Source organism: Myotis myotis, unplaced genomic scaffold, assembly GCF_014108235.1.
Source record: "Myotis myotis isolate mMyoMyo1 unplaced genomic scaffold, mMyoMyo1.p scaffold_m19_p_11, whole genome shotgun sequence".
In the NCBI taxonomy this organism is placed as follows: domain Eukaryota; kingdom Metazoa; phylum Chordata; class Mammalia; order Chiroptera; family Vespertilionidae; genus Myotis; species Myotis myotis.
In genome coordinates this window covers 68,290,775-68,309,466 of record NW_023416315.1, presented here as the reverse complement: position 1 = coordinate 68,309,466, position 18,692 = coordinate 68,290,775, and the positions used below count along the sequence as shown (strand labels likewise).

The window sequence follows — 18,692 nt, the reverse complement described above, 5'->3', positions numbered from 1 at the left end:
ATTTATGTGAAAGGACTATGAGAATGGCAAAATACGAAATAAATGCAAAGAATTAATCCTCGATATAATTAGCTAAATCTTTATCCATTATATAAGTCTACAAACCTAAATATGTTAAGTCACACGTTAACAGGGGCAGCTTTAGGATTGTTTAGTGATGAGGAGTAATAATGAATTTGGTCATCAGTGACTGGTTTCCATACAATTGAATGATATCTAGGAAGGTACAACAGGGTTGAGGCTGTAAGTCAGAAGATCTGCATTGGAATTCCATCTGTTTTTAGGGCATTTGGCTGATGTTAGAGGAGCAAGGCTTCCAACCTAAGTGGCCTGGCTCCAAAACCCATGATGTTTGCCATCCTACTACAGAGTTGTAAGCATTAAATGAGATGACATAAGTAATGTGTCCAGCACATAATAGGTGCTCAATAAACGTCACTTTGTTGTAATAATTTTTACTGAGAACCTAATAGGAGAAATTAAAAAAAAATGAGTATTAGCCCTCTCCCTCCAGGAACATACAAACTAGTGGGAGAGACAGACACGTATACGATTGTTCACCACGCAAGGCTGGAAGTGTCAAGGGCCAATGTAGACGGGCAAACAGTGTAACTGAAACTAGAGGAGGGAAAGAATGCCTGACTGGAGGATATGGCTGAGCTTCCTTTACAAGGTGGCACAGGGGCTGAGCCACAGGGTACCAGAACAACGGTGGATAAAATGACCCCCGGGAAGCCCACTGGCACATGAGCCTAGGGCAGAGGTTCCCCTGCTTGGCAGCCTCTCTGGCTCGTCTTCTCTTCAGAGTATGAAGCAGCCTTGGGTTATAGCCAAGTCAGTCCTACGCCTGGACCGGTGTCACAGCATTCTTTGCTTCCATTTGAATAATAGGGGAGAGCCTGTTCTTGGGTTCCCCCCAACCCCAAACCATCTCTGGGGAGGCATGACTCCAAGGACTTACATGGCAGTGAGCAGCAACTGCACCTCTGGGATCAATGAGGTGAGCCGTGCAGTTCCTACAGGAAGGTTATTCTTTGTAAAACTAAACTCTATTAGCGTCGGGATTGACTATGACTAATAACAATATATTTCCCATCTGGCTTTTAATTGCACAACACAGCAAGATTCCAAAGAAATCCAGTTAAATGCTGGGTTTGGTTGCTGTGTCTTTAACTGCTTTCTGTGAACTTTCTCCGTGCAGCTTAGGGAGTATGTAAATACTCATGGGCCTGCCTTGCGCACTCTGCTCTCCGGAGGGTGTCCGGTTGGAATGAAACACCATCATCTCCTTCTTTCCTTGCCCTTTATTGCGGATGCCATTTACTGGGTTTGTTGGAATAATATTTAACACATAAACTCTGTCTGGGTAATTACCAACTTTGCTTCACCGCGCATACTCTCAAGGCAATGAGAATGAAAATATTTTGAAATGACTGGTAGAATGAAACATAAAGCAGGCCACAAGGCATGCTGGCTTAAGTTTTCTGTGGAATTTTAATAGGGCATAAGATTCATTTTCCTACATGAATGGAGAGTAGAAACTAAGTCTAAGAAGTGATTTGTGAGGATTCTAGCTATAGCGTGGTGGTTCGAAACACACACACTTCTTGCCTTTTTAGCTGCATTTCATGAAGTAAATAGGGATATCTATATCATTTATACTGCAAGTTATAAAACCTTCCACAGAAAAGAGATTCATCCATAAAACAAGACTGATCTTTTTTGGAGGGTGTTTTGCTTTGAGTGGGGCTAGAGATATCTATAAGCAGATGCTTCATATTTGTTTGGTAATATCAGGACCAAATTAAAAATCCACATGGAACCAGAATACCATGGACTGGAACAAAACAGGTTTCCTTCCCTGAATGGGAATATTAATGTTCTGATGAAATGCAACTGTTTCTTCCTCACCTTCTTTTTTCCAAATGTGACTCCATTTCCTCTTTGAGCCTCTGATCCAATAACTTGTAAGAAGTCTTTCTAGCATATCCACATCGGAATTAAGGATGGGTAGTATCTGACAGCATGGATTTACTCACGACATACCTTGCTCGGCAAGTTTCTTAGACAAATTCCAAAATATCACACCCAGTCCAGATGCCAGTGAATTCTCCATACTTTTCTCATTGTTTTCTTTCCCCTTGCCCCACAAATAGAATGACTTATATTAATTTACTTTCCTAATGGTTCCTAATAGTGTGTTATTCCTTCTAAGCTCATACTTGAGTTGAATAGTTGTCTTCTGAGCATATGGACTTGATCCAAAAAGTAAATTTAATCTAATTAAGCTCACCAGGTTGAGCTGGAAATACTATTAATTACATCATCTAGGCAGTTAGGTTGGATTTGTTCTCTGTCCATCTTATTCTTAAGAGTAATTCAGGGGGAAATATTCTAGGTTATCAAAAAGAATATGGGTGTGTGTGTTTACACCTATACAACTATATATTTATATTTATATCTATATCTATATGTATTTAGTGACAGGGCGTATAATGTATATTCTTTTTTAAGTTCCCTTTTGCAATAATTGATGAGTTAGAAAGTTGAAACTTCCTCTCAGGGACAGAACTGGAAATCTTCAGCATATAGTTAAAGCCATATTCCACAAGTTTCTGTGACTTTCATACAGGAATTTCATACCCAAAGGAATACCACAACAAACACATTACACTGAAGGACTGATCACTACACAATCAGCCCTGGACATAAAACAAATTGTATGAAAACATGAATGTGAAATAATAAAGTATTACTAGAAAATAGAGTTGTTTTTAAAAGAATAACAATGGCAAGTAAAGCCAAAATTGATTCTAAACAAAACTCAAATATTGTTGAGAAAGAGTGTTCAGATGTTGCTTGTAACTTTCTTAAAATTTGAACTTTTCTTGCATCTTTTAAAACTACTATTTCTCAATGAGGTATATAGAAGCATAAGACAGATATTTCTAAAAATTCTCAGAAATAGAAAATATTTTTAAAGTTTGATTTTGGAAAGTGAACAAATAGTACATTACCTTTGAAACTAGCAGTGAAATGATTTCTTTTACAGTGTTGTCAATCAAATCATCTATTTTGGAATGGTACTGTTGCTAGATATTAAGAGACAAAGACACATTAGTTGATGTGGACACAAAACTTTAAAGCTACTAGTTATGACATATCCAATTTACTTAATATAATCATTTTGAACACTAGAAAAACAAAACTTTGAAAATGATCTACCTAATCAACACTTTTTGCATTGTTGTTTGAAAATTTTCCCATGTGCTTTGTTGAGTTAAGCAGCTAATAGGGTTATTATATACATGAATTGAGTTCTTATTCTTATTCAGAGGGAGGAATGTGAAGGATACTTTTTGTCTTCTCCTCTATAATTAAGGTGGCCATGTATTTTTCTAAAGGGTTGGTTTAGCTGGAGAAGCAAAACGACTAGAAAAAGATTTAATTAATACAGCATTTCATGTCTGACAACTCTCATTCATAAGATATTTTAAATGTGCTCTAGAAATAAAATGAGCTCCCAATTGTTCACTCTAAAAGGACGTTTTTGTCAGTGCGGAGAGCAGCAGTTTATACAATTCTCACAATATGCTTAAGCAAGGGCAAAATTAAAATTTCATCAACAAAGGTGAATAGGTGGTAACAAATTAATAGGCCATAAAAGATATAATAAAACGGCACTCACTCCCCATCATTTTATTACTGCTTCTTCATGAAAAAGGCACCTTTAAGTAAATGCAAAAAAAAAATCTATTTAAAATAAACCTGAAAGATATGCACACACACACTCTCTCTCTTTTTTGCTTTCTTTAGAAAATACTAGAGAGTTCCATTCTTAAATTAGCAGGAGCTTCAGCTTCTATGGCGGCATGTGAAGGCACATTCACTTAAACAGTAATTCTTCCTTTAGAAGCATTTATCTGACAGCTGATTGTCCCCAGGAGCCACTTCACAGAAAATGTGACTTGTAAAGACTAACCCTATCTTGATGGTTCAAGGCTTCTTGGAACAGCTAACATAATGCATAGAGTAAAAGTACTCAGGTCAGTGTAAACATTAGACCAACTTAGCTGCTGGTTGAATGGCTTCCTAAGATGTAAGTTTCTGAAAGCTATTTTTTTTCCTTCTGAAAACATGTCTCAAAGTTTCCATACAGAACAAAACATCAACTGAGCTCTGCTTTGGAATACGCAAAAAATGATTCCTCCCCGTAGGCTCTGACAGTTACAAGTGGTTGTCTACCTGCACACGCAATAAAGAAAGGAAGCATGATTTTGGAGTGTGTGAATGATTTTCTCTCTCTGCCTCTGTGTGTGTATATTGAGCAGTGATCTAAAATCAACAGACATATATAAACGTGGCACTTCCCAGGCATGTATTTTGCCCAGTAAAGTGAAATACTAAGTGTCCCTCTCACTTAAAGCCTTACATGTCCCAATCTTGTGCTCCCCAGAGGACAAATGGAACAGAAACATAGAGGTAGCTTTCTATTGCATTACAGGGATAGTTTTGCTTTCAGAACAACTTGGAGAGAAGCAAAAGGGGAGAGAAAAATAAAGGGGAAAAAGTAGAGGAGAAAGAGCCTGAAAAAGCTGGTTGGTTGTTGAAAAGGCCAGAAGCCCCCCCCCCCCCCCCCCCCCCACAGGCACGGGGGGTGGGGGGTGGGGGTGGGGGAGCCAGACTCCCTCCCCCCAGCCGACTGGGCCTTGAAGGAGTTTATGCAAATGAGCTCTGCCCCAGCTCTCCCTCTGCCACTCTCTCTTCACAGCCTCTCCCTTCAAATTTGTGTCTGTGCAGCAGGGGGAAAGGAAATGCCTGACTGAGGCTCCCTTTGGGGTAGACTAGAAAGGGGAGGCAGCAGAGGCCTTCCAGCTTCTCACTCCCTCTTACATGGGAAGAGCTGTAGGACATACAGTGATGGAGCCACCCAGACCTCCAAACGGTCCCATATTCTTAAATGTGCCCTATCCTCATTGTTTATCTCTATTTGCCATAAATTTCATTTTTTAACTCAAAAGTAATCAAATGTCATTAGAAGGCTATTGGATATAAAATAGTAGAGCTTCCACGTGTTAAACTTTCAGGTAGGACAAATTCAGGCAATTCTTAAAATCAAGGGATGAGCCACAAAAGAGGTCCCTTTTGCCTGGCTGGCAGGGCTCAGTAGTTGAGTGTCAATCTATGAACCAGAAGGTCACGGTTTGATTCTGGGTTGGGGCACATGCCCGGGTTGCAGGCTCAATCCCTAGAGTGGGGCGTGCAGGAGGCAGCGGATCAATGATTCTCTCTTATCATTGATGTTTCTATCTCTCTCTTCCTCTTCCTTCCTCTCTGAAATCAATCCAAATATCTTCTTAAAAAAGAGGTCTCTTTTTATTGAAAGGTAGGGAAAAGCCACAGACCCTGGGGGGCCACAAAATCCTCCTATAATACATATTTTTAGAATGCTATTTTGATACCCGATCTAGCCAAATCAGAATGGGTAAGGGGAAGAGGGGGAGGAGGGGAGAGGGAAAGTTAAAAAGAGAGGAAGTATACACCTTAAATATGCTACTTTAAAGGACAAACTCCAATAGGATGAGCTTTATTAGGTTTGTATAATATAATAGTTTGCTATTGTAGATTTTTCTGATTAGCTCTGACTGACAGGAATATTAAATATGAATGCTGCTGGGAACTTCCAGAAGCTGCTCTGGCTGCACAGTTGGCCAGGTGGTCAGGGAGCATTGTGGGTGGGAATGGGGAGGTGGCTTCAATTTTCATATTTTACTTACACTATTTTGCAAAGAGAATAATCCACATATGTCACATATGGAGAACAGAAAGTTAGGTAAAAAAAAGTTATTCATTAGGGGACCCAGACAAACACGAGCACAGAAAAAGATCACAGACAGATAAGAACAGAATTGATCTGCAGAGAGATTTATGTTACCTAAGTTAAAATTGTTAGATTTTTCATTTAGAGAAATAAACTAAAATTTTGATAAAATTCTGTGAAGTTTTTGTCTGCAATAGAAAAACGATAAAGTCCTTAGCATATTTCAAGTTTGATCAGTAATCCTACATACAGGGCTACGGTAGGTTCCAGACTAATTCTCCCATCTGCCCTCAAAAGTAAGCTGTTGGTGCCTTTATTTTCCAGTAGATAACTCTGAACTCAGATTAACAACAACCCTTGAGGAAGTCTTACTTCATGGAGCTCAGGGAATTCAGAGATCAGGCATAGGTCTGAAACCCTGGCCCTTCATCACGTGACACTCTGGTAATTATCACCATTTCACTGGACTGCTCTCATGTAAACACACAAGAAATGGAGACTAATTAAGTGCCAGTGTAATCCAGCATTTGTAAAAGATGTTGGTCCTTCTCTTGGGATGAATTTTAAATGTATTTGAGTGCCAGTTCTAGAAATGAAAGTATTTCACTGCAATTGAGAACAAATCCCTTACAAGAGGCCCCCTGACAGCCCCCTAGTGGCCCCGTTAATGTGCTCTCATCCTGAACGGAGGGGCCATGGGAAGGTCTGAGGGTAGATGATTAATCGCCTAAGGCCCACGCAGTCATCTGCGTTTCTGCAGGGATGGATAAGAAGGATTTCTAAACACCGGTGGTTCTGTGATCTCAACACCTGTCCCTGGGGGACTGGCCTGAGATGGCTGACTCATTACACACACCTGTCACACAAGCAGTTCTGGGCTGTGACTGAGCACGTTTGCATCAACAAGTGTCACGTCAGAGAACACAATCATAACTTAGGAGCCATGTGGGTAAGGCGTCGGGAAGGTCTTATCCACTGACAAGGACAATGTAACAATTTACTGGAGATTGTGCAGAGGTAATTCCTTTATCATTTAGAAGACATCTCTGCTAGATTTACCTATTTAGTTCATATTTTTTTATAAGTTTCCAAATGCGTAATGGGCTAGTATTTTCAACACTGTTATTTGTTGCTTACTATAGAACGGAGCCCAGTGGCTCACCTATGCATGTAATATATTTATAATTTACAACAATAACTTATCTCAAGCCCATATAGAGCAAGAAAGTCTGTGTAATTATGTGGGTATATTTACTGGCTATTAAAAGCAAAGTATAAAGTCCTTCTTTGGCACTGAAATTCTTGTTTACCACTTTTCAGGGTTGCTGATGGGTTTTACGCCTGCACATTTTGAACGAGAAAGCTGTGGGGGAGTTGTTTCTGGTGAGAAGGTATAGATGCAGACATAATGAATGGTAGCAGATGACCCTTCAAAAACCACCCACCTATTAATGTAAAGACTCATTTGGCAGTGCACTGATGTCCTGTCATTTGCATATGTGCCTGTTTTTCTTTTTAAGTGCAGTACCAGAATTGCTTCTAATGGGGAGAATTTTTTAAAGCAGAGATAACAAATCAGTGTGTTCATTCCACAAACATTTACTAAGTGCCTACTGTGTGTCAGGCACTGCAGTATATGCTAAACTAAGAACAAATGGATAATTCCAGTCTTAGTGAGAAGAGGCAAGATAATTCAATAAACCTGATGAGAAATGGATGGGCTTATTATAAAGAGACTTAAGACAATATTCTCCACTAGACAATCAAAGGCTTACCTCTGGGTATTGAAAAACATGAGGTGAATATGAGCTATTGATATCCAAAGCAGCTGCCTCCTTATTCAGATAATTAGAGATAATAAACCATGTTGTAAATGATCAGAGAATAATTACTGAACACTCTACAGCTCTTAGGCAGCAGATACTTAATAGGTAAGATCATATGCTACGGTATTAGCAATACATCATTTCCTCCTCAATTGCCCAAAGAATGAAGTATGTGCACATAAAGTGTGGTCAAATAGCTAATGTCTATATCTGGGTTAAATAAGTATGCCATTCACAAGCAGTAGGCCTTCTCATCCTTCTGCTTAGATGGAATTTGTTAGCCCAGTAAAGAGTTGAGGTTGACTCCCAGGTACCAACTATAAGACTTGTAAGATTTAATATATCCACACAGCACAAAACCATTTTGATTTATAAATATATATATAATCTAGTCAATCCTGTATGCATAAAGGTTTTCACACAATGTTCCTGAGTCTCTGTGTGGTACCTTGAGAAACCCTGTGTGGGGAAGGGGAAAGGGTCCTGATACAGGCCTGCCTCTCTCTTCCCCCACAGATGGCTCCATCCCAGGCCACCAGTGGGAGGAAAGACTGTATCACTGGTGGCCATGTGCCTCACTGAAATCCACAACCGGGTTCTTTTGTCTGAACTGACCTTGAGGGTGGCTTTCTGGTCTTCGAACTTAGGGGTTCCTGTGATAATGCCATATGTCCTTTAAAGCCCCACTCTACATTTTTCTAGTATTAAAGTATGCAGAAGACAAATGTATTTTGAAAATGTCAATAATCATTCTGCTTCTGAATTTACTTAGAACTCAGTTTAAAGGAGAGTGAACTCATTTGGTTTTACATGTAAAAATCTAATAGCTATTTGTAGATTCTGCAGCCTAACAGGGAAGAAACATTCCCCTTGACATTACTCAAGGTATTTACATATGTTTTCACGTGACTTTGGGCTATTGCTATATTATAGGAAGCTGTTAGCATTTTACTCACATGCAGAAACCAAAAACTTGAAAACAATTAATTTTAATTTGAAAATATGAAAATAAAAATGTACATTGACAAAAATAAAAATTCAAATGAGAATGTGGTTAAAAAATGAGACTTACCCATTGACTACCAAACTGGATCATGTCATGGGAAAAAAAGACGATGGAGAACATAGGAAAGAGTAAAGAAATGATGAAAAAGTAATTACAATGGGGGAAAATGCAACAAAATGTCAACATAAACAGATAATCTAAGAAAAAAACAACCATTTTCACTCAATCATGACTCTCAACAAAAACAAATCATGGGATAAGATAATTTATTTCTGAATGTAGACAAATATACATAAAATTAAAAAAATGGGCTATTTATTAAAGAGAATAAAGCTTAATTTTCAAGTATATTTCAACTTGGTCTTTCAAAAAATAGAAATTTTTGTGTAAATAAAGTATTTCATATGCTATTTTCTGTAGCTTGTTTTTTGGATGCCAACTTTGTCTGTGCTAGATTTGTATAAACAAAGCAGGTAGCTTTCTCATTTGCTTGTGAAAAGTAAGCTTTATGTAAATACACAACACCTAAGTTGTTAAAAGGTATATCTGAAATTCAATGGCTATTTGTAAAATGGTAGGCAGTCTTCATGTAAAAAAGAAGAAGCTGACAGAAGCAAAATATAAAGGGCATTCCATATCAGACTGAAGAGAACACCAAAAATTTGCATTGGAGAACTTGGTCTTTTTAATCTAATCACGTGGATGAATTTTGGAGGCAGTGCTGTCCGTTGCCAGGGCACCAGTGCCACATTTCCACATGTGACGCTCAACCCACTCACCTCTTGTCCTCCATCCAGGGCACAGAGCTTGGTGCTTTGCTTTTTGGCATCAACTAACACATTAAACATGGTACACACAGACGCGGGAATGCGCAAGTCAGTGGTTTTGTTTGCCTTTTGCAGCTTGAGTTCAAATGCAGCTCTTGTTCTATTCATTAAAACATGAATTCAGAGTAAGACATTCTGACACATGTCCCACCTGTTTTGTAAAAGTGAAATCAACACGACGAGATGGTAATTTAAAACATGCAAATAAGGAGTGTGGCAGTGCTTGGGAGCAGGGGGTGGGATGGCCTTCTTTTCAGGTGTCTCATTTTATATTAAACCTAGCTTTTTCAGTCACTCGGACAATATCTCTACCCATAGGTAGCAATTTTCCACATCTAATGTATCACTTTTAATGGAACAACCTCACAGTTTCACTTAACTACCTGAACTAAACATCCAAGTAGAAAAATCACTTGCTTCTCTACATTAGAGCAGAACAAACCCTCCATGTGAAGATTTATTGCCAAGTCAAAAGACAAGTCTGGAAAACTCTAAAACATCATAATTAATAGTTCAACACAGAATGTGTAATTCTTTTACATCCTCTAGGTTCTCTTTCAAATACCCAAAGTTGCAGTTAGGTTTTTGAAAGAAACTGAATAACAGGCAATTTGGAATTGGTCTTGATGAGTATCAAAAGAGCATCTACTGATTTGAAACGTTAGAATCACAGATGATGAACATGATTTTCTTAAAATACATTAAATTATCTAATCCATGCCTGGCCTTGGAAGGCCATCATTATTCTAATGACTGAATTGGTCTTGCTTTAAGAATTCAGGATTATTCAATTGCTCCAACCAGCATTTGTTATGCCACTATTGTTCTTGTTCATATTATGAACACAGACAATGAAAAAATAGTGCTTAGCTAGTTAGGATGCAACGCTGATTTTGTAAGAACAATTAAATATGAAAGCACATTTGGAAGAATCCAAAGCCACATAACTTGTTTCTGGTTAAGTACTGAAGGATGAGAATGGTTACTTGGGACTCACCTGATGGGGATAGGGAAGACCAGAAAACACAAGTGATGGCGCTGATCATAATTAGAATTTGCCAGGCCATTTCATGGTGCACACAGTACATAACAGGAAAAGTGTTTAACAGACCTTTTCCATATGTCTCGGGAAGTACCGCCTTGGGAATTTAAAGCAGTATTCCAAGACAGGGAACAATAAACACAATAGAAATGATTAATGTGGTATGGGTGCTACTGATGAGCGCAATGGTTGGGAGACCTAAAAAAACTACCAGGCCAAGTTTATGAATTACATGGGTCCCCAGGATTTAGGTCAGAGAACCTCATGTCCAATAAATTTTGGAAGAGTAGTACATATTGAAATCTTTCTTGTGACAATGATATAACAAATATTTATTTGGTGATAAGTAGTATTCTGGGTGCTGGCATATTAAGCAGCAACTAGAAAATGCATGTCTACCTTTTGACACAGGCCTCTATCATATCACTGGCCATTAGTTTAAGTCTTTGCTCTAAGTGGTGGGCAAATTCTTGTTCTGGCCAGTGTAGGTCAAGGACAAACATTTGAAGTGCATCAAGTTTCCAAAAAAGGTCTTCAGATGTTGCTGAGCCATTGCTAGAAGAAAAAGGAAAAATGGACATCATGAACCACCACTGTTAGCTCTGAGGTCACTAAAATATTGTTTTTTCCTCTTTGTATCAATTTCCCTCAGTGAAAAATACCACATAAAATTTCTAATACAAATATTTTCTTTGTTCAACCTTCTAATTTTCCCTTTTCACTTCTCAATGAATAAGGCAAGGCAAAGAGAATTAATTATACATAAGAAACCATAGTAAGGTTTCTTAGGAAGGGATAAAATGGATAAGGCTACTTTATTAAGGAAATTAAATTGTGTACATAAGAACAAACATCTTAAATGTTCTTTACTAATCTCTAGGAAAAAGATCAAATATATAAATATATCCTTCTAGAAATTCTGAAAAATATGTTTTATGCAAGAAAATCCATACTATAGCAACTACTAGCTTTATTCTTCTACTCATTGGTATGTGTTTCTGTCATTAAGATGGATGGCTTCTGTCTTTCTACAGGTGGGTAGCCCCTAAACTTTTCAATTACAGGTAAAGGTGAAACAGGTACTGGAAATGAAATAACAGGTTGGGTAGGGAAGCAAATCTTATACTCGAAATGCTTTGTGCCTTTTCTAGCTCATAATTAAACTTAACAGTATCAGATATGGTTTACCACATTCAGTGTGGGCTAAAGTTGGAGCAAAATCATGTATTTCAGTTCATTACCTCTATCTAACTTGGAGCCAATATCTACTATGCATTCATTACTATAGTGCAATTATATTTTCAGTCCATGTATGAAGATAATTTGTACCAGAGTATATATACTACTGGGGCTATTACTTTCCATTATGCACATAGGTAGCCTAGTAGAGAAACAAACGTTTTGAAAGTAAAATATTCCTATATTAAAACAAATTGAAACTTGGTGTTAAAAGAGAATAAAAGAAAACAAAAGCAGCTATATGATTCATTTCTCTTCAGCGTTCCAATAATTATTTAACATATGCTAATCTAAAATGTATATTTTTAGTTTGTAAAAGAAAATAAGAAAAGTAAAATAAACTCATTCATCACAAGGGAATAGTGGAAAACTTTTAGAAAAGACTAGAGCCCTGGTGCATGAAATTCATGCACGGTGTGTGTGTGTGTGTGTGTGTGTGTGTGTGCACGCGCGCGCGCACGCGCGCTGTGGGTCCCTCAGCCCAGTCTGCACCCTCTGGAAATCTGGGACCCTTCGGACATCCCTCTTGTAATCTGGGACCGCTGGCCCCTAAAAGCTAGCCTGCCTGCCTGATTGCCCCTAACCGCCTCTGCCTGCCTGCCTGATCATCCCTAACCCCTCTGCCTGCCTGCCTGATTGCCCCTAACTGCCTCTATCTGCCTGACTGCCCTTAACCACTCTGCCTGCCTCCCTGATCGCCCCTAACCACTTGCTGGGGGCTGGCCGGCCGAGGTGAGAGGCTGTGGTCATTCTGGTCTCTGGTCATTCTGCCGTTTCGGTTGGTGGGCTTTTATTACATAGGATAACATTATTTAAATAACTATATCTTAATTAGCCAGCTTTAAAAAATCACTTCTACTCTGCTCCCCCATTTTCTCTCTTCCCACTCCCACCCCAAGACTCGGCATCTTAGCTCCATCACCAATCTCCTTTGCTTTCCTCCTCCCATTTTCCCAATAATTCCTCATGATCTCCTTGTCTAGCCAGGTTGCCCTCAGAGTTAAATTCTACAGGGACCAATCACAGCAAAGCACTGAGATGACCCATCACACATTATTCACTAACTATCTCCTAAGTTTAGGTGCCCCCAAAGTATCATTAAACAAACAAAAGAACCAGAACAACACCATGCTGATATTGCTGTGAAAAATATTTGAAAAAATACTATATTTACTTCTCCTTTTTGCCATAGATATAATAAGAGAAAAAAATGACCAAGCAACCCCCGCCCCCCTTATATTCATAGTGCAATATTTGGTACATTAGAGGACCTATGTTTTAAGTGTAATTCAATATAATTGGCTAAGAAGCAAATCGACTCCTTATAATTTGTTACTTAGGAGAAAGATTAGTAGCTATTTGAAACACACATGCATTCTTTAACAGCAGACCAAAACAGCAACAGCAAAAATCATAATCAAAACAAAATCCCAAATAGAACAGGTAGAATTCTATTAAAATAGACTTCCTCATTAATTATATGTAACAAATCTTTATAGAGAATATGGATATATGTTTCTTCTGTTCTTTAAGGCTATGGTATGATTCTGAACAATACATGTGCTTAATTGGGAATGTAATTAAGAAAAGAAGTGTTTGCTATAATTAAATAGATGAAAAAAAATGTAAATAGGTTTGCTCTCAAGCTGGTGTAGATAACCTGCCATTTTCCCCAGAACTTTTTCATTCTAAAATTATTTCTAATGAGTGACTTATTCCTGAAAGTATTATTAACAAGGTTAAATAATTCACATATGAATAACAGACTCGGGCAATCTCCTAAAAAATGCCAGCAGGAAACTTACCTTACTAATATTCAGTTTCAGAGCCAAAACACCCAGAATGAGGATGTTCTATTCAGGGAGAGATGTGGGGAAGCACCGCGTAAGGTGATTTATTCATTAGTAGACAGGGATGTATCTTTCAAACCCATTGCTCTTTGATATTACTCATCTTCTCTTAATCAGTAATTATAGTCTTAATTCCTTATACATGTGAAATGGAATTTTTTTTTCTATTTACTGTTTTCTAGCAAAAATTCAAAAAACTAATTGCAATGACATGTTCATCGTAGCATTATTTATAATAACCAAGATTTGGGAGCAGACAAGTGCCCATCAGCAGATGAACGGATAAAAAAGCTGTGGTACATTTACATGATGGCCTACTACTCAGCCTTAAAAAAGAAGGAAATCTTACCCTTTGTGACAGCATGGATGGACCTGGATAGCATTATGCTAAGTGAAACAAGCCAGTCAGAGAAAGACAAGTACCAGATGATTTCACTCAACTGTGGCATCTAACAAACAAAATTAACTAACAAGCAAAATAGAGATAGACTCATAGATGGAGAGCAGGCTGACAGCTGTTGGCGGTGGGGGGTTGGGAGGCTGTATGTGTCCGGGTGGAGGGATTGAGAAAAAAAGAGAAAAAACGCATGGACTCGGACAACAGTGTGGTGATTGCCGGGGGAGATGGGGGTAGGGGAGGTGGAGGAGGGTATGGAGTGATAAATGGTGATGGATGGAGACTTGATTCGGGGTGGTGAATATACAATACAGTGTACAGATGATGTGTTGTGAACTGTGCACCTAAAACCTGTGTAATTTTGTTAACAAGTGTCACCCCAATAAATTCAATAAAAAGGAAGAAAACCCTGAATATTTTCTGCCACTTTAAATTTTTTTTAAAAAAAAGGGAAAGGAAAAAAGACATGTGTGGAAAAACTGGTAAAATACAAATAAACTCCGTAATTCATTAATAGTAATTTAGTTATAAGGTACATTTCATCATTTTGATAGCTGTTCTATGATTATATAAGACATATATTAGAGAAGCTGGGTGAGGGTATTTGGGAACTCAATGGAATTCAACTCTTCTGTAAGTCTAAAAACAGTGAAGTTTATAAGAATATGATGAGCACATCCTGGAATTCCTAGCACAGGAGGAATGGAACACCAGGTAAAATCAACGTACACTCACTGGATATTGGGAAAAGTTTCCATAAGTTCAGAGAACAGACAGACAAGATCTCACATCTGGAGATCCTGAAGGGAAAGTGATTCAAGAGAAAAAGTGGACTCTAATAAAAACAACCGTATGAGATAAGTAAATAAATTACTTTCCGGGCAAAGTTAGAAAAACTTAATTGCAATGACATCACAACATTATGAGTAATTCTGACACTTTGACAAAGAGCCTAATGTTGATCATCTTGGCAGGTAAAGATAATGGTCATTAACTTAAAACATTTTTTATTTGCCCAGAATGATGAAAGCACAAGCACTTAATTTACAAAGCCACAATTTGTCATGATTGCTGTCTTGAATGGCAGGTCACTTTAAAAAGGAGCTCCCAAGAATGAGATGCAGGGTTTACACACATCTCAAAACTAATAAAATAGTGATAACAACAACAACAATAGTCTTAAATTTCATAAGGTAATGTCCACAATAGCATTCTTGGTTAAAATCAAAATTGTTATACAGATGATAAATAAGGATGCAAAAAGTTAAATTATTAAACAGTGTAAAGTAGTACAAAATTTCACAAACTTATGAAGGTCCATTATACTTCCTAGGTAACTCCTGAGCACACATAGACACACTATAATGGCCCAAAGCATTTGCCTATAAGAGTAAGATTCACATGTAACCTAATATCCTAATAAATACTATGAGTACAGTGATGATATTTAACTTGCAGAAATATTGCCAAACCATTTTGCAAGGTTGTTCTCTTTCTTGGTCTTTTCTCGATTGGATGCAGACTAGACTGGGATTACATTTGACAGGTAATGGTACTGTAGGTAGAAAGGATGCTAAGCAAGCTCTTAACCAGTATATTCTCTGGAAGCAGAAGAATGATAAGTGAGGCCTCTGAAGTCAGGCAAACCTGGGTTCAAATCTTACCTCTATCACTTCCTTATTGTGAGATATTGGGCACATTTTACTTCTTAACTTCTTTATGACTTAGTTTCCTTAATTGTAAAGTGGGGGTAATGACATTTACTTCACAGGGTTGTTATAAGGCTTAGAGGCAATCAATAATTTGGCACTGTACCTGGAACATAAATTCTCAATAAATTATAGCTATTTTTCTCCTAATTATTTACTTGCTAGCTGACTTCAGATGACATCTTGGGTCAAGTATGGGATATTAATGGGTTCATTTGAATGCTGTGAAGGTCATACTTTTGATAACTATACTGTTAAGGATAATAATGATGATGATTGATGATAGTAGTAATAACTATAGTAATAACAATCATAATGTAGAATAGCAGTCATTATCATTTGTTGAGAAATTAGGATGTGCCAAGTGCTTTTCATAGCTTTTTAAAAATCCTCACAAGAATGTCTTGAAATCAGGTGTCATGTCCAGTTGAGAGTTTAGGGAACTGCAGCTAAGCAAGACTTAAGAATTAATAAACCAGGGTCTAAATCCAGGGCTCATCGATTTGAAAGTCTGTGTCCTTTTCACTTTTATGACTCTCAGTTACTGAATCTATAGTAGGTAGGCTGGTCACAACATGGAGTTAATAAATATGGTTTTTGATGATATAAAGATCATTTAAAAATAACAAGACCCATCAACTGAAGGGACAAAAGAAGACCTTGCTGGTGTAGGGAAATAAAGGACAATGCCTTCTCTGCAATTAGCAAAAACTGTTCCTTTAAAGGTGAGACTAAGATAAAAAGAGAAAACGATTATCTTCTTGAAACTGTTCTTACAATGGTTTTCTACACGCACAAGAGAAGTCATGTGGGCAGTAACAACGCTGGAGCCAGGTAAGGATGCAGACCATACTGTTTGCCACACTGATGGCCTGACATTGGCGAACTCAGGTTATATCACTTAGGCCAGAATCTACAACCTGAGTCACAAAATGACCCTTGCCCCACAGATTACATATAAACTACATCAAACCAGTGAGTATTTAATAAAAATCTATATCATTTATCATCCATGTGCTAAGCTTAGATTGATAGCTTAAAAAAACGAAAACAAAGCCAAAACATAGTATTCCTCAACCAACAATGATAAATGCCATGCAATCTAAACACATCTGCACAGAACACAGCCCAGGCCATGCACTAGCTAACACAGCGCCAGGAAATAAGTGAGGAATACACACGTGGACTCATTTAAAGGAGCCATCCACGAAGGAGTAGAAAAGCTAGGAATCTGTGGAAGATTAAGAGGCAGACTTGGAACTTTTGGAAGAGCTACACTGGGAAGACTGTTGGCGATATTCCTGTAAAGAAACAAACAATGGGGGAAGGGACCACCATAAGCAATAACTACAGATGGCCATGTGGAAAGTCATAAGGTCAGAACAGAAGAGACAGATGCTGTATGGGCACCAGGCAAGATACCTACTTGACAGGCTGCCATGTCTCTTGCTCAAAACCTCTGTGAATTGACTGGGCGATGGAGGACTCCATGAGATCGACGTAGCGAACAACCAAGGGCACAAAGATTTCTTGCAAGTGTTTGTGAAACTTTCCATTACACAAAAGTGCTGAAATAGTCAAGCAGAAACAGTGTTTATCAGAGAGAGAACATCAGACATTTGGAAAATATGGGGGGAAAACTTTTCCTGAAAGAGTCAGACACAGAAGAACTAATAAAATATAGATGATAATGTATCTTGCTCCTTCTATTGAATATCATGTCTTGAAAACTGATTAAGAAGTATAATTGACCTTCTAAATATGGATCTCAAAAGCACAAATAGATTATATTTCTATGAAATGTTCCTGGAAGTGGTATGTCTTTCCTTCTAAGAGGATCAACACAGGAGGCATATGACCACTTGCTAGTGAATCTTTATTCAAGGGAGTTGCTAGGTCCCCTAAAGGTCTGGACACATGTAAATACAGCAATTAAACCATTATAATCCTGGTACCATGTTGTGTGTTACTGAAGAGCGAAACCTCTTCAACTCTAAGAGCTAAGCTTGACTGCTTCTAAGAGAAATACTTGTTAAATTCACTAAGAGGGTGATGGTGGCCTTGGGGATGTCTCTTCTGATTCATGAACTTATTAGTTATCTGTGGATTTTCTTTTTAGTCATCTTGTTTTCCATTTGTGTCTTTAAAAACAGTCAGCACAACACATCACATGCACTTTTCATTTGCCCATTTGCCTTTAATGAATTGGGCATAAAACACTCTACTTAAAGCAGCTGTAGAAGCCTTAGAGTTTACACAAGGTGTACCTACCTCCATGAGAAGATGGACGCTTTCTATGCACATGCTTTCATTAGAACATACATCAGTGCTATAGACTGAATGTTTCTGTCACCCCCACTCAATGTGATGGTATTAGGAGATGGGGCCTTTGGAGGGTAACTAGGTCATGAGGGCAGAACCCAAAAATGAGATTATTGTCTTCATAAAGGAGATCCTGGAAGACCCCTGACCCTTTCATGATGTGAGCACATAGCAAGAAGATGGTTGTCTATGAAGCAGGCTCTTATCAGACACCTAATTTACCTGTACCATGATCTTGGACATCCTAGCCTCCAGAACTATGAGAAATAAATTTTTCTTGTTTTAAGCCACCCATACTATGGTAGTCTGTTATAGCAGCCCAAGCAGACTAAGACAGTCAGTATGTGCCTACACTGCACCAAGACAGAATAGAGAATCTGTAAAAAAATACTAAGTAATACTAAGTTATATTTAATAAAGAATTTGTAATTTTTCAATGATGGTACACATTTTTTCATGTGAACATATCCTAAACGCAGTTGTGATTTTAAAAAATAGCCCTCAAAGTGAGAACATGTTCATGTAAAAAATGTTCTCCGTGTTTAGGAAAGGCATTTTTTAAGTGATGGTATTTTAATTGCAACTAAATGACAAAGGAATCATTCATGGAAAATTTGGAGGGAAGGTTTCCAAGTAGAGGGAGTAGCTAGCAC

At 38.0% G+C, this 18,692-nt stretch overlaps 1 protein-coding gene across 19 annotated transcripts in view; it reads right to left on the bottom strand.

The window, feature by feature from the left end:
• The window catches only part of CADPS2 (calcium dependent secretion activator 2), a 506,535-nt gene that overhangs the window by 43,411 nt on the left and 444,432 nt on the right, over positions 1-18,692 (bottom strand). For 7 of the 19 annotated variants that reach the window (XM_036328823.1, XM_036328825.1, XM_036328827.1 and 4 more), the window contains 4 exons: positions 17,144-17,285; positions 10,922-11,077; positions 9,433-9,580; positions 3,018-3,092 (listed from right to left, as the gene is read on the bottom strand). In XM_036328823.1, the coding sequence (XP_036184716.1) occupies positions 3,018-3,092; positions 9,433-9,580; positions 10,922-11,077; positions 17,144-17,285 (521 nt within the window). Of the gene's footprint in view, positions 1-3,017; positions 3,093-8,719; positions 8,735-9,432; positions 9,581-10,921; positions 11,078-16,898; positions 17,019-17,143; positions 17,286-18,692 lie in introns of all 19 variants that reach the window. The other 12 variants (XM_036328812.1, XM_036328814.1, XM_036328816.1 and 9 more) reach the window with 3 other exon arrangements.